Source organism: Trichosurus vulpecula, chromosome 1 (assembly GCF_011100635.1).
Source record: "Trichosurus vulpecula isolate mTriVul1 chromosome 1, mTriVul1.pri, whole genome shotgun sequence".
Classification (NCBI taxonomy): Eukaryota; Metazoa; Chordata; class Mammalia; order Diprotodontia; family Phalangeridae; genus Trichosurus; species Trichosurus vulpecula.
The window spans coordinates 525054557-525069038 of record NC_050573.1 but is presented as its reverse complement, the minus strand read 5'-3'; the positions used below and the strand labels follow the sequence as shown (position 1 = coordinate 525069038).

Below are 14482 nucleotides of genomic sequence, written 5' to 3'. Positions count from 1 at the left end.
GGTAGGATGTTTGATTATAAAGGATTGAGTTACCTTTTTGAGTTGACTTGTTGTGATATGTACTAATATGGATTCCTACAACTTTTGTGCTTCTATTCCAGCTGATACCGAAGATGTATGTATTGTGGAAAGATTGTTTTCAAGTAGCCTCGTGGCTATTGTTAGCCTCAAAGCTCCACGAAAGCTAAAAGTCTGCCACTTTAAGAAGGGGACTGAAATATGCAATTATAGCTATTCCAATACCATATTGGCAGTCAAATTGAATAGGCAGGTAAGTTAACAGCCTGTGAAAAATAAGAATGAAATAAATGTATCCAAGTCTTTTGTTTTTGTGCATGTATCAATGGTTTCCCATTTCCTACAGAATGTGGGTCAAACTCCTTTATTCACAGGCCTTCATAGTTGCCTTCATGAATCCTCTACTTCAACAAATTTATTCACTGTCTCCTAAACATACCTTGCCATTCTCCACCTTCCTTTTGTTTCTCAGCTCATCACACGATTGCATATCCTTGTGACATCTCTTCCACTCTTGTTTTGAACCATTATTTAGTTGTTAGCATTTTATATACTTAAGTCTTGGTTTCCCTGGCCAGTTCCTTTGTTCCTAGAGAGCAGAAACTTTAGCTCAATCTTGTTTATATCCCTTAATGTCTTCTGTACATAGGAGAACCTTAATCTTTTTTGATTTGGTTTTATGTGACTTCCCTACACAGCTTCTGTTTGCTTAGTGAATAAGTGCATTGTCAGGGAAAGGGCTATCCCTAAAGATCCCTAAAAGCTTTCTGTTCATAGAATGGGGTTTAGTATAGGGGAAGGATAATTGTGCAGCTGGCTGTAGAATAAATACTTTTGTTAGAGGAATCTTAAGTACTCTGAGATACAGGTGAAGTAATTATTATGTAATAAATATTATGTAATAAAAATGCATATTTAAATGATCCTAACATTTCAGATAGTTATATGATAATCTTTTTTTTTTTCATTTCATCCTTTAGAGGTTGATAGTATGCCTAGAAGAATGTCTGTACATACACAATATTCGTGATATGAAGGTACTGCATACAATCAGGGAAACTCCCCCTAACCCTGCAGGTAAATTCACTGGTAAAAAGAAAAGTAATACTTGTGTATTAGTCTTTTTGTTGGAAATTCAAAATACTTTGAAATATTTAGTTCCCATTATGTATCTTTGTAGTTGCCTTTCAATTATTTTAGGAAATTGCAGGTAGGAGATATTCTAACTACACTGGATTTCTTAAGTAATTTTAAGAGGCATAATGGTTTAGTGACTGTAGAGCAGACATGAAATCAGGAAGATCTGAGTTCAGATCCCTCCTCTCTCAGGCTGTTTCTTCATCTGTAAAATGCAGAAGACCATGTCTATTGTATCTTCCCCAAAGGGTTGCTCTGAGGACCAAATGAGAATCTGGAAAGCCAAGTACTTTGTAAACTGGAAAGCAGTATATAAATGTTTTATTATCACCTTAAATGATGTGTGTGGAAATGAGGCATAAATAATTGTCCTTTTGGTAGAGTAAAGATTGTGGCCTGAAAGCATTTTGCTCTCTCAACATACCCCTTCCAAACAACCTAAACTATCAAACTGAATTCTGGGCAGGAAAGCCAATTAAAAGTCACAGTGAGTGATTTTTCCAGCTTACAGTAGCTTAGGAAGACAGAAAAAGGTCTGCAGACAATGGGGTGGGGGCTAGGCCAGAGCAAGCAACACCAGCATGTTAGTAATACCTGGCTAAGGCTGTAACAGCAGCATGCAGGAGCAGCCCAACAATGCCAAGGATGGTAAAGCGATTGAACACCTGGACAGAGATTCCAGGAGACTCCTGTGTTCACATTGGGAGCAGGAACAGGTGCCATCTGGCCCCTATGTCACCCAGTAACCAGTTCTGGATCACAGTTCCAGGGCAGAGAAAGGTCATGAGTAAGGACCAGAGCTCAAACCAGGAGGGTAGTGAGGAGACTTGTTACTGAGTCATGCCATATTGGAAGCGCTGAAAACTTAGTTATGAAAGCAGCAAAAGGTCATAAGTGACAGAAACTCGGGCCTGATACTCTCACTCCCCTCCTGCACCTCCACCCCCCCCACCCCCAATCTCCAGAGAGTGAGTCAAAAAGTAGGCTGGAAAATGAGCAAGCAATAACAAAAACAAATTGGTCATAAAAAACTTCCATAGTGATAGGGAAACTTGAGACAAACTCAGAGGACAGTGACTTGAAAACATCTACGAGGAAAGCCTCAAAGAAAAATACAGATTGGACACAAGTTCAACAAGAAGTCCTAGAAGAGTTAGAGATTTTTTTAAAGCAAAAATTGATTTTAGAAACCAATAACAGTAGTGGGAAAATTGGAGAGAAGGACAATGCAAAAAAATTATGGAAATAGAATTAACAGCTTGGTAAAAGAGGCACAAAAAATATTAAAGAAAATAAACTTCTTCAAAACGCAATTGGCCAAATGGTAAAAAGTAGTATAAAACCTCACTTTAAAAAAAACTCAGTTTTCCTTTTTTATGGGGATAACAGTTCAAATTCAAGTCCTCAAACTGTTCATAATCATTTAAGGACTTAAAGTGACTGTCTTGGCCTTATAATTTTGGTAAATTTGAATCAGTTATTCAGTTGCCTACTGCTTGTTTAGGTATCAAATGAGTAAGTGTTGGAAGTGAAGTAAATTGCTAAAATTTTCAATACTATGTCTAGTGTTTTTTAAGTTCATCTTTTAAATGAAAGAGAAAAAAATTCTTAAGTCTTTTTTCTTCCCTTAACCACTGGTCCTCTGTATTTTTCACAGGTTTGTGTGCACTGTCAATAAACAATGATAATTGTTATCTGGCTTATCCTGGGAGTGCAACTATTGGGGAAGTACAAGTCTTCGACACCATTAATTTGGTGAGTTTCCCTTTTTAAAATATGATGAGAAAATTTGAATGCACTTGGGGAGTTTTTGGAAACCTAAGTTTTCTAGAATTGTTGTAGAGTAGGCCTTTTTTGCTGTTAATGTGATCTGTGAGATCTGAGGCAGCTCTTTATCTTCTGCTGTTTTTTGTCTCATTGCCATATGGTGATTCAGTTCATAGGTATCTATTTTCCATTGCTTAACGTTGTAGAAATCTTCAATAAAGCAGTTTTGCCCTTTAAGATGCAAATCGATGTAATATTTTCATTAACTGTATTAGCATTTTAGCAGTAACTAATCTGTATTTCTAGCGCATAACTGATGAATTGTAATTTCTTGCTCGATAACTCACATTTTATTTCTTCTTACACTTTTACAGAGGGCTGCTAATATGATTCCAGCTCATGATAGTCCCTTAGCAGCCCTGGCTTTTGATGCAAGTGGTACCAAACTTGCCACTGCTTCTGAGAAGGTAGGTCATAATTTACTGTAGGTCAGAAGATTTCATTTAAGGTTTTTGGCAATACCATTCATATAGCCCATCATATTTCCATGTAAACATTACAAAAGAAGAAAAGATAAGTCAATTGTTTGGCTGTGATTGTGGTCCCTTGAACGTAATTTTAACATCTGTTGCATATTTATAGAACTAAATTTAGATGAGTCACATCACAGACAGGTAGAAAAGGAGGGGTATTTTCAATCATTGCAAAGGCTTTGAGCTGTTAAGTAGATCAGAGCAAACAACTCCTACACATTAAATGAAATTTACTTTGTTTCAAAATACTTTTCATTTATTTTTAAGCTGTCTCTTCTTACAGTGAGGCCACAAGGAAAATACGGTTAACTATAACCTCATCCTTCTTTCCCCCTGGCGCAGTGATAGAGCCTGGCTGGGAATAACCCACAATTCTTATTGAGCCTCCTTTTCTTTAATTAAATTCTTGTCTTTTGTTCATCTTCATTTCCTGATACATCCTTTCCTCACTACCTAGAGAGCTGTCTTTTATAACAAAGAATAAAGAATAGGAAGAAGTTGGCCCAATTAACATCAACTAGTTCAATGGTGATCCACATCACATAGTCCCCTAGCACTGAAGAAAAGAGACAGTGCTTTTTCAACCTTGGTCACTAATAGTTACACAGAATTCTTTGAATTTTGAGGGATTTAGAGGTTCCTTCCCTTTATGTGGTATTACTTATGGTGATACGCTGTTTTCCTGTTTTCCCATGTTTCTATTTTTCTTGTTTCTTACGTTACCTATAGTTAACAGTTTATCTAGATTATTTTTTCTTTTTCCTATCATAGGGAACTGTGATTAGAGTATTTTCCATCCCAGAAGGACAGAAAATCTTTGAGTTCCGGAGAGGAGTAAAGAGGTAAATTTCTTGGAAATGCTTTAAGATATATTTGAATTTCAGTTGTAGATAATTTCCTATGCCTGAAAAGTGGAAATAGGTTTAAACTACAACAAGAGTTTGTTACATATGAAAAGGATTTCCAGCAGTGGATTCAGTTAATTTAAATCTGGGATGATTTGTGTGGAACCACATGAACCTGGAAGAGTTTTGACTAGTTGACCCCTACATTTCCCCTCCTAGAATAAATATGAATTTTATTGCCTAGTTAATTTTCAGTTTTAACAAAAGGATTCCACTTGCTGTTGGAAAACTTTTAAAATTGTGTCCACAGCATGAGCTGGCCAAGAAGACCTGGACATGACCTACGTTGGACGTAGACAGGTCATGTGACTCTGGCCTAGTTACCTAGCTTCTCAGTGCTCTAGGCAACTCTCTACAGACTAGGAGGCAGAAAAGGTGCCAGCCTGCATTGGTGCAGCTCCCTAAGTTAATGAAATCACGGGTCTTGTACCATGCTAAGTAGCAAATAGTACTGTAAGTATAAATAGCAAATATACTTCTTTACAAGTGGAGAAATCTTCAGAGAGGACAATAACTTGATCACAATTGCTTAGTTAACTAGATTCAGGATTTCACTGCTTCATTGAACCAATGGTTAGTGTCTTCTACTAATAAGAATGTGATTTATTAAAAATTTTGTATAAGGATCTAAACCGGTTAGTTTCAGTTTCAAGTTCAGATTACTGTTTATAGCCCTTGAACTAGAACTCTGATTCTGCCACTCATCAGTGGTTCTGAAGTAATTGATCCAAAATGTGAATATGACCCCAGATCAGCATAATGATGAGACCTTATTATAAATAGAACATAATCCTCTTGGCCTTGCTAATTGAGTGAAAATAAATTATTCTTTTTGGCTACAATTAATTGACATGTGACCATGTGACCCCCCCCCCCCCCGCAAGTCATTCAGCCTTTGCCTCAGTTTCTATAAAGTGCTTAGTACTTAGAATGTGCTTATAAATGTTCCTTTTCCTTCCTTATAGATTTCTGTATTCAACATAAGGAATTTGGGGTTAATAAAAAGCAGTCTTACTTGAAAATTAATTCATTGTGATGGGGTATTTTACAGATTGCTTTTTTTTAACCCCCTACTTCATGAGAAAAAAAGCCAGACGGAATGAGAATGCCAAATATCCTGTTATAGTAAATGTTTTGTCATCATAGTCATATCTAAGCAGATATTTAATATTTACTAGTGACCTTTCTGTTTTATTAGAGAGTTAAATTTTGTCTTAACTTGATAAACTCTCCTCTCCAGGTGTGTAAGCATTTGCTCTTTGGCCTTCAGCATGGATGGAATGTTCCTCTCTGCATCCAGTAACACTGAAACAGTGCACATCTTCAAACTTGAGACTGTGAAAGAAAAGTGAGTCAGAATATTAGAATTTAGAAACTACATAAGCTTGGGAATGGATTGCTTCTTATTGGAGAAGAGAATTTTAGAGTTGATAAGAGATAGAAACCATTTAGACAACTAGATGGCATGGTGGCTGGAGGGCTGGACCTGGTGTCAGGAAGACCTGTGTTCCATCTGGCCTGAGACCCTTACTATCTGTGTCCCTGGGCAAGTCACTTAACTGTTTGCGTTTCCTCACCTGTAAAATGAGATCATAATAGCAACCTACTTACCAGGGTTGTTGTGAGAATCAAATAAGGTATCTGGTACATAGTAGATTCTTGCCCCTTCTTTCCTTTTTTGCGCTCTCACCCTTCCCCCCCCCCCCCCCCCCAAAAAAAATAATCCTTTCCACCAAGTAAGTGGTCATCTAGCTTTTGGTTGAACATTACCTCATTAAACAACTCGATTCTTCTTTTGGGTAGCTCCAAAAGTTTTTCCTGTAGTTAAGCCTTAATTTGCCACTTTGTAATTTCTACCTCTTCTCTTTTAACTTTTGGGATAAAAAAACAGACTTTGGAGTCAGATCCCCTTCTGATGTTTACAGCCTGTGTGACTGTAGGCGAGTCACTTAGTCTCTCTCATTCTCAGTTTTTTTCATCTGAAAAAGGAGAGACTAGATCCTAGCCTCTGAGGTCCCTTTCAGCTCATCCACATGACAGACAACAGCCTTTCAAGTATGTAAAGACAGCCACCTGAATCCTCTCCAGTTGTCAGTCAGTCATGGTTACCCTCTTGTCCTTCTCAGGCTTATTAGTATCCTTCCTAAAGTATGATGCCCAGGATGTTAGCATAGTATTCCAATTGTAGTTTGCTATGAGAGATACTTTAGAGCAGGGACGTATTTTGGCATGCAGCCTACAAGCATAGAAATTTACATAAATGCTTTAGTAAACCAAAGGTGAGCTACTATGGAGCTCTCACTAAAATAGCAAATCAAAATATATTGTCTATTGTTTCAAAAAAAACCTAAGGTTGGACAGCCCTGCTTTAGAGTAACTGTCAAATTAGGCTGGCCTGTGGTGTCGCTTCCTTTTAAAATGCCTTTGTGAAGTTGCTTTACAATCAGGAAATACATTTTTTTTTTGAAATAAAATTTCTCGTTTGTTTATATGACATACATATGCACTTATCTCCTAATATTGTACGAAGTTTTTGTGCCTGTATTTGGCATTGACATCCATATCTTTAAAATGAAATAGAACTATATTAAATAATTGTACATTATGTATGGTGCTACAGAGTTGCTTAGGAGACCTTTTTTCCTTCAGAGAGCATTACACTTAACTTCTTTCTTGATTTAGGAATGGAAGGTAGTTCAAGCTTCACAGGCTAATATTGATGAGGAAGTAGAAATTGAATTCATAAAGAATAGTTTATTCTATTTCTGGAGGATTTTTATGAGGCAAATCAAGAAAATTGACACTCTTGTTTTTTCTAGACCTCAGGAGGAACCCACTACCTGGACTGGTTACTTTGGGAAAGTGCTTATGGCCTCTACCAGCTATCTGCCCTCTCAAGTAACAGAAATGTTTAACCAGGGTAGAGCATTTGCTACTGTCCGACTACCGTTCTGTGGTCACAAAAATATCTGTTCACTTGCCACGTGAGTATGGTGAATGGTGTTTGCATAATCTGATTTGCAATGTTTATATTGAATAGCAAGGAGTTCCTGCCCCAAGTTGTCTAAAATGATCGTGGTCCAGCTGCACAGTTGAAGTTGGCTTGATAGTTGTGAGTGGGAGCGTATAACCTCTCTGAGCACATTTCCTCATGTGAAATGGCTTAAAAATTAGTTTGTAAATACCTGCTGTCACAGGGTTTACCGTCTGCAAACTTTAAAGCAGTATGAAAATAACTCTTACCACTATTATCTTGTACCACCTGATAAGGAACCCTTTGAGTGACAATAGGATCCTCTAATTGCACTAAGGAAAAGTATTCAAAGAATTATTGGAACAACCACCTTGATCTGAAAAAAGTTGAACCAAAGTTCTTAGGTGTATCTTCAACACTCATTGAAATTTACTCATTAGTATTTATTAGTTTTAAAAATTTCAGTTGTGTGCTGAGTACCCAGTCATAGAATGCCCTGGATTTAAGTAGCTGTAGGTGAATAAAAAGATGACCTTTTACATTTTGATTATGTATGCTCCTAGAGTCTGAAGGTGTTTAACCAGATTCCTCCTCTTTGCACTCCAAATGGTTTTTTTAAAATTAGCTCATTTTTCTCAATGCCCTTTTTTATTCACTCCTTTTTTTTCACCTTTCCCCTACGTAGGATGGGATATTACCCATCCCTGGTAACAAAGATTTAAAAAAAAAACAACTAACCACATTGTCTGTATTTAGCAGTATGCCATAAGCTAAGCAGTGAATGTAAGGAGATGTAACTCCTTTCTGAACTACCAAGCTTGGTCGTCATTATTCAGTATTCATTTTTGTTTTCCAGACTCCCTACTAACAATTTTAGTTTTCATTTTCTTTATATTTGGCAAGGTCAGAGTTAAAATACGCATATTTAAAGATGAGAAGTTGGAGGTTTTTTTAATAGGAGTTTTACAGTTTTGTTTTGATCTCATTTAAAATTGTATGTTTCCTCACACAAACTGTAATTACTGTTACTGATAGAAGAAATCTTAGTTAACTAGTATTCTTTTGAGATACAGTGGAGAAGCGGCTGGATTTGGAGTCAGGGCTTGGTTTCAGATCCTGCCTATATGACCATAGGCAACTGCCTTACCCTCTCTGGGTCTTCGCAAATAAGGGAACTTCTGAGGTGTCCCTTCCAGTGCTAAATCTGTGACCTGATGTCACTCTGTTAATGTAGGAGAGCATTTTTAGCTATCCAGGGTCATTCAGTAAGCTTATTGTGGTATATTGATAAGGCTAAGCATAGTCTTCTAGTTTCGAAAGAAACATGTTGTTGGAATGCTCATTTTCTCCTCTGCATTTTCTCCTCTCTAGAATTCAGAAGATTCCCCGATTATTAGTGGGAGCTTCTGATGGATATTTGTATATGTACAACCTGGATCCTCAGGAAGGAGGGGAGTGCACACTGATGAAACAACACAAGTAAGTTTATCTAATTGAATTCACAAGTACACCTCCTCCCACATTTAAGTTTTTTTTTTTCCAAGAAGTGGTTAGAGGGGAGGACAGAAGTTCATCTTTCAGTCCAACAGAGTAGGTGCTAGTATTTTCTATATTTACAATATTCATTGCATTTTCTAGATTTTTGCCTTTCCTGAACAAGTGAAGCTTGGTGTTATTATGATAAGTCATAATATGTTTTATTTTTATCTTTGTATCCCAAGAATCTAGCTCAGTTCTTGATACCTAAGGTCTTAATAAAATGCAAATTGATCGTCTTCGACAGTGAAAGCATTAAAATCATATGCTGCCAGTAGAGCATTGTGCTTTGAATTTTACACTTTTGCATGGAAATGCAGAGCCCTGGAATTAATGATCTTGCTTTATTGATTCTCACTTTAAGCAAACCCATATGAAAATTATTGATTAGTGGAAAGTCTTAAATGTGTCTTGATTTATAAAAATTTCATTTAGTTCAAGATGTGCACTTGTTTTTGTTTTGTTTTGTTTTTTAGCCTCTTTTCAAAGAAATATAGGAGGAAAGAATTACCAAAACTTCCCTGTACAGGGTCATTGGAGTGAAGCCTAGCAGATTCACTTCTGAGTGGTACATAACTAATGAATGAGTTGCTCCCTTGCTCGCAGGACACAGTGACTGAGGCTAGCTATTGCTGGGCTGGGCCAAGCAGGTAGCTCCCTCAAAGTCTGGCTCTTCACCAGACTCAGCTCTTGTGACTATCAGCAGACTCTATGGACCGTTGGTAGTTCTATGACCTTTTGAAGCTCATAAGATAACCTGGTCTGTTTCATCTCATGTTCACTCAGGATCAGGAAAGACTACATAGGGCCAACAGAAGGAGCACCGCATGTTCATGTTCAGCCAGATCAGTTACTGGATATCTCTACAGGTGCTGACAGGGCTCCATGAAATATTTGAATTCCCCAGGTCTCCACATTGATTACCAGCAAGCAGAATCATTGCATTTGCACCAGGGACTGAACACTCGTTGGCCAGTCTGCCCATTGCACCCTTACTCCACCCTGCCATCCTCATCTGGCTGGGATGCATTTTGAATATATTGTCCTTATTCAGAACAGTACTATAGGGTGCTAGAGAGGTGGTGGTTCTTTCATTTGCTTCCCTAATGCCATACAGGAAAGAGTCAGTGTGACAGATTTTTTTAAGAATCACAGATGTAATTTTTATCCTGAAAATTGTCATGATACTGTGAATATCTGTTATCTACTTTTCTTTTTTCAAGTATATAATAAATTCATTGTGTTGTCCTCCCTGTTTGTGATTCCTCCTGGTCTTCAGTTTTGTGCATTTCAAAAATACAGGCTTTGTTGACCCTCTTCTGGGGTTGGTCAGGCAGGTAGCTCTTCGGGGCTGGCATCTCACTGGAGTCAGCTACTGTGACTGTCAGCAGACTTCTGTGTACTACACTTGATGGGCTTCTGGTGGCTCTTCCCACCTTTTGAAGCTTAAAAGTTCATAACCTGGACTATATCATCTCAGATATTCATTCACCAGTGAAAGGGCATGAAGTGGAACCAAGATGATGGAGGTAAAGGGAGCTGTAAAATGAGCTTCCACCCACCAAAAAGCCAAACAAACTCCTTCAAACAAATGTAACCTGGAAGAACAAGTAAACAAGAACCCGGCCATAAGTAACTATTATGGTAGTATGGGTACTCAAGACACAACAGAAAAAGAGAATGACCCTGAAACTTCTACAAGCCTTTGAGAAAGTACAGCTTGGGCACAAACAACTAGAATGCCTGGAAGAAATGAAGCAAATTAAGTGAAAACATCAGAATAAAGAATTGGAAAAGAAATGAACAACTTGCCCCCAGAGGTACAAAACCTTGCCTAAGCAACACACTGCCTGAAAATTAGAATGGACTAAATAGAAGCCACTGACTATATGAGGTAACAAGAAATTAAAAAAAAAATCAAGACTAAAAGAAGAAAATATAAGGTGTCATAGCAAAAACAACTGATTTGGAAAATGGATTGAGGAGAAAAAACTTAACCACTGGACCATCTGAATGCTGAGACCAAAAAAGTAACCTAGAAATAAATCTGCATAGATTTCTTAGAATCAGTGGGAAAAGTGGAAACAAAGGAAGCTACTAGTCATTTCTTGAAAAACTCCGAAATGAAAACTTTCAGGAACATTATAGGAAAATTTCAGAATTTCTGAGTCAAATAATGCAAGTAGCCAGAAAGAAGGAATTCATATACGGAGGATCCACAGTCAGGATCATAGGTGATTTAGCAGCCATAACTCTAAAAGAGCAGAAAACTGGGAATATATTCCAGAAGGCAAAGGATGTAGACTTAAACAAAACTGATTATGTTGCCACAGAGGGAAAATTAACCTTGAATGGCATGAATGAACAACAAGAACACAAGAGTAAATGGCCACGGGGCAGCTAGGTGGCACAGTGAGTAGAGAGTCAGGAGGACCTGAGTTCAAATCTGGCCTCAGACACTCGACACACTAGCTGTGTGACCTTGGGCGAGTCACTTAACCCCAGTTGCCCTGCCTTCCCCCCTCCAAAAAAAATGGCCACTTTCAAATATGGGGACAAAGAAAGTGATTCTTCCCAAGGCCTGGAAGTGGTTGTGTTATGTCTTAATGATCTTAGGAGAAGAATGGAAAAAGGGAAAGAAGAATACCCTTCAAGGGAAGAGGAAGGAAGGTTAAGGAAAATTATTTCATTAGAGTGGGAACGTAGACATCTATTCACATGAGCGGGTAGGGAGAGCATCCTCAAAGGAAAGAATACAGACGCATACATACTGTTGGGTGCAGAAGTACATTTTATTCAATAGTGAGATAGAAGGAAAAGGGGAGGGGAAAATAGAGACTAGGATTAGTCCTAAGCAAAACAAGCCCTTAAGGATGTACAAAAATGGCCCTTTGTGAGGTGGCAAAGAATGGGAATCTGAAGAAGTTTACATAAATTGGAGAATGAACAAGTTACAGTATATAAATGAGAAAAGTTTTCTAACTACTGCACAATAATGGAGGGAATGGTTTCCAGGAAAGCTGGGAAGATAATAACTGATGTAGAGTGAGTGGAGTGAGCAGAACCAGGAGAACAGTCATAAACAGTGACAAATGGTATAGTACAGACAATGTTCATTATCTGAGCCAAGGTACCTACCTTCTGATAGTGAAAGATGGGCAGAAAGAAACAATTTTTTTGGATCTAACCAATGGGGAATTTTTTTTTTTGCTTAGTCATACATGTTTGTAATATTTGATTTTGGTTTTATTTTCAATTGTGGGGGTAAGGTTGGTGAGAAGTTGGATTTTTGCTTCCTGAGAAAAATAAAAAGGTACTCTTTTAACTAGCTTCAGGAAACTACAACCTTTTTTGCAACCCAAACCCTAGTTCCCCTTTTCCCTCCACCCCTTCCCCCCAACAGTTCAGGGGAAAAAAACCAAAGAATTTATGTAAAATATGCATTGCATTAATGAGCATAACAAATTCCTACATGGTCTTTCAGACACAGACCATGTATCATTCTGCAACTTGAATCCATCACTTTTGTCAGGAGCCTGCTTCGTCATTGCGGTGTCCTCTGTAATAGTAATCATTGATCAGTCTTTTGAAATCGTCTTTACAGTGTTACTAGTGCTGTTCACTGTTGACCAGGTTTCTGTGAAACCATCCATTTGGACATTTTGTTACAGAACAATAATCTATTACGTTAATACACTAATCAGTTTAGTTATTCCCCCATTGACGGGTGGTTAATAAATGCTGTGTGCCTTCATTTCCATTTCTCATAACAAAGTTCATGGTATAGAATTGTCCCACGTGTACAGGAAATCAGTTTTCCGCAGATAGGCAGATTTAGCAAATAACTTTTTGTTGTATTTATCAGAGGTTACTGCTTACTTAGTATTTAACAAGAGCTTGCCTTGGTGCTCAGAATAGCTTTCCAATGCCAAAAGTCTCAAAAGACAAATCAGGTTTCTTATTATAGCAGGAAAACTGGTCCCAACAGAGCTTCCTAGACCTTGTGAAGTTATCATTGCAGGGTTTACTATGGGTCACTCCTTAAGCCTCAGGTGACAGATTGATTTGTGTAGCAACTGAGTACAATGAGCTACAGCAAACAGGTCCAGGTTCCAGTGGGGATTGGGAAACTCCTTCTGCTGAGGGGTGTTTCCTCTTAGTCTGGTCCTCCAGTCACAGGATTTAAGCCTATAAAAAATTTTTGTGGATTCCTACTAAACTTTTCTCTACAGACTACTGATATCATTTGGGAATCTGACTAGATGTCTGCCCAGCAAAATCTACTGGGTTCCTGAAAAATGACACCCAGCATTTTTTCCAGGAAACTCTGAAACACCTAGATAATCCAGTTGGATGTCCAGACAATCTCCAGGTGCCTTTCCACAAGGGGGCACAGCAAATCTTCGTGGTCCCAGAAATAGGTTATCCAGTGTTTTTTTTTTTCCTTAGGGAGCTCTGAAACACATAGGAAATCCAGACAAAAATCTCAAGGTGTGTCTATATGGATCACACCAAAGTATCACCAAGATTGTCTATACCGTACATGATCCTAAAAGGACACCTGAAATTTCCCCAGAGGATGCATGAAACTGTGATGACCATCCAAATGGACTGTTCTTTTCCTCCCATCCCTGCAACTGTGCTATTCAAAAAAAGAGAACCCTCCTAATAACTACGCACAGGCCAACAGAACAAAGTCTCACAATGACTGTGTCTGAAAAAGTTTTCTTGTTTTCCATTGTAAGTCCATCACCTGTCTGGAATAATAGGGTAGTGTGTTTCATCTCAGTGCACTGGAAACATGGCTTTTCATTGCAACATAGTTTTAAAGTCTTTCAAAATTGTTTTTATAAGGTTATATAAATTGTCCTAGTTCTGCTTACTTCATTCTGCATCAGTTGCCTTTGTCATTTTATGGCACAGTTATATTTTATTACAGTCAAGTATTCAAGGACCTAATATGTGCTAAACTCCAGGGTTACAAAAAAGGCAAAAATAGGTTCTTGTTGTCAAGTTCATAGTCTAGTGGGACAGAGAACATGGCAAGCAGCTAGTATATTAGATCGCTTTAGAAGGAAGGTACTAAGATTAAGGAGGAATGCCAGAGGCTTCTTGGGAAGATTCCAGATGAAACCATACATAGCACATACATTTGGAAGCACTCCCAACTCACTCAATTTAAAAACAACCTATGTACAAAGCATTGGAATAAAGAAAGCAGTACTCTTGCTTTATTCTTACTTTAAGCAAGGCAGCATGAACATTTTCTTATTTTCTTAGTTCTTAAGTGCCTTGGTCTACAAAAATTTGATTATACTTAATTTTTAAAAAAAAATCTTTTATGGAGGAATATTTACTGAGAAAGTTCAGCAAGATCAGTTACAAAAACATCCTGCATCATTAGGGCACACTCCCTGTCCCTGGAGAGAATGAACTCAACACTTCAAGTGATGGCTATCAGCAAACATTCAGTATTGTACAAAGTGCTAGGAATACAAACAAAGAGAAAGGGGTCGGAGTGGTTGGGTTGGGAGTTAGATCATTAAGAGAGGCTAGGTCCAGGTTCCACCACCTGCAAAGTTTGTGACATTGCTTGAAGTTACTTGGTTCAG

General features: G+C 37.9%; 1 protein-coding gene across 2 annotated transcripts in view; it reads left to right on the top strand.

Annotated features, from left to right (window-relative positions):
* The window catches only part of WIPI2 (WD repeat domain, phosphoinositide interacting 2), a 38916-nt gene that overhangs the window by 14195 nt on the left and 10239 nt on the right, over window positions 1–14482 (top strand). For both annotated transcript variants that reach the window (XM_036741229.1, XM_036741230.1), the window contains exons 3-10: window positions 102–271; window positions 999–1095; window positions 2813–2910; window positions 3297–3389; window positions 4227–4297; window positions 5601–5708; window positions 7180–7344; window positions 8706–8813. In XM_036741229.1, the coding sequence (XP_036597124.1) occupies window positions 102–271; window positions 999–1095; window positions 2813–2910; window positions 3297–3389; window positions 4227–4297; window positions 5601–5708; window positions 7180–7344; window positions 8706–8813 (910 nt within the window). The remainder of the gene's footprint in view (window positions 1–101; window positions 272–998; window positions 1096–2812; window positions 2911–3296; window positions 3390–4226; window positions 4298–5600; window positions 5709–7179; window positions 7345–8705; window positions 8814–14482) is intronic.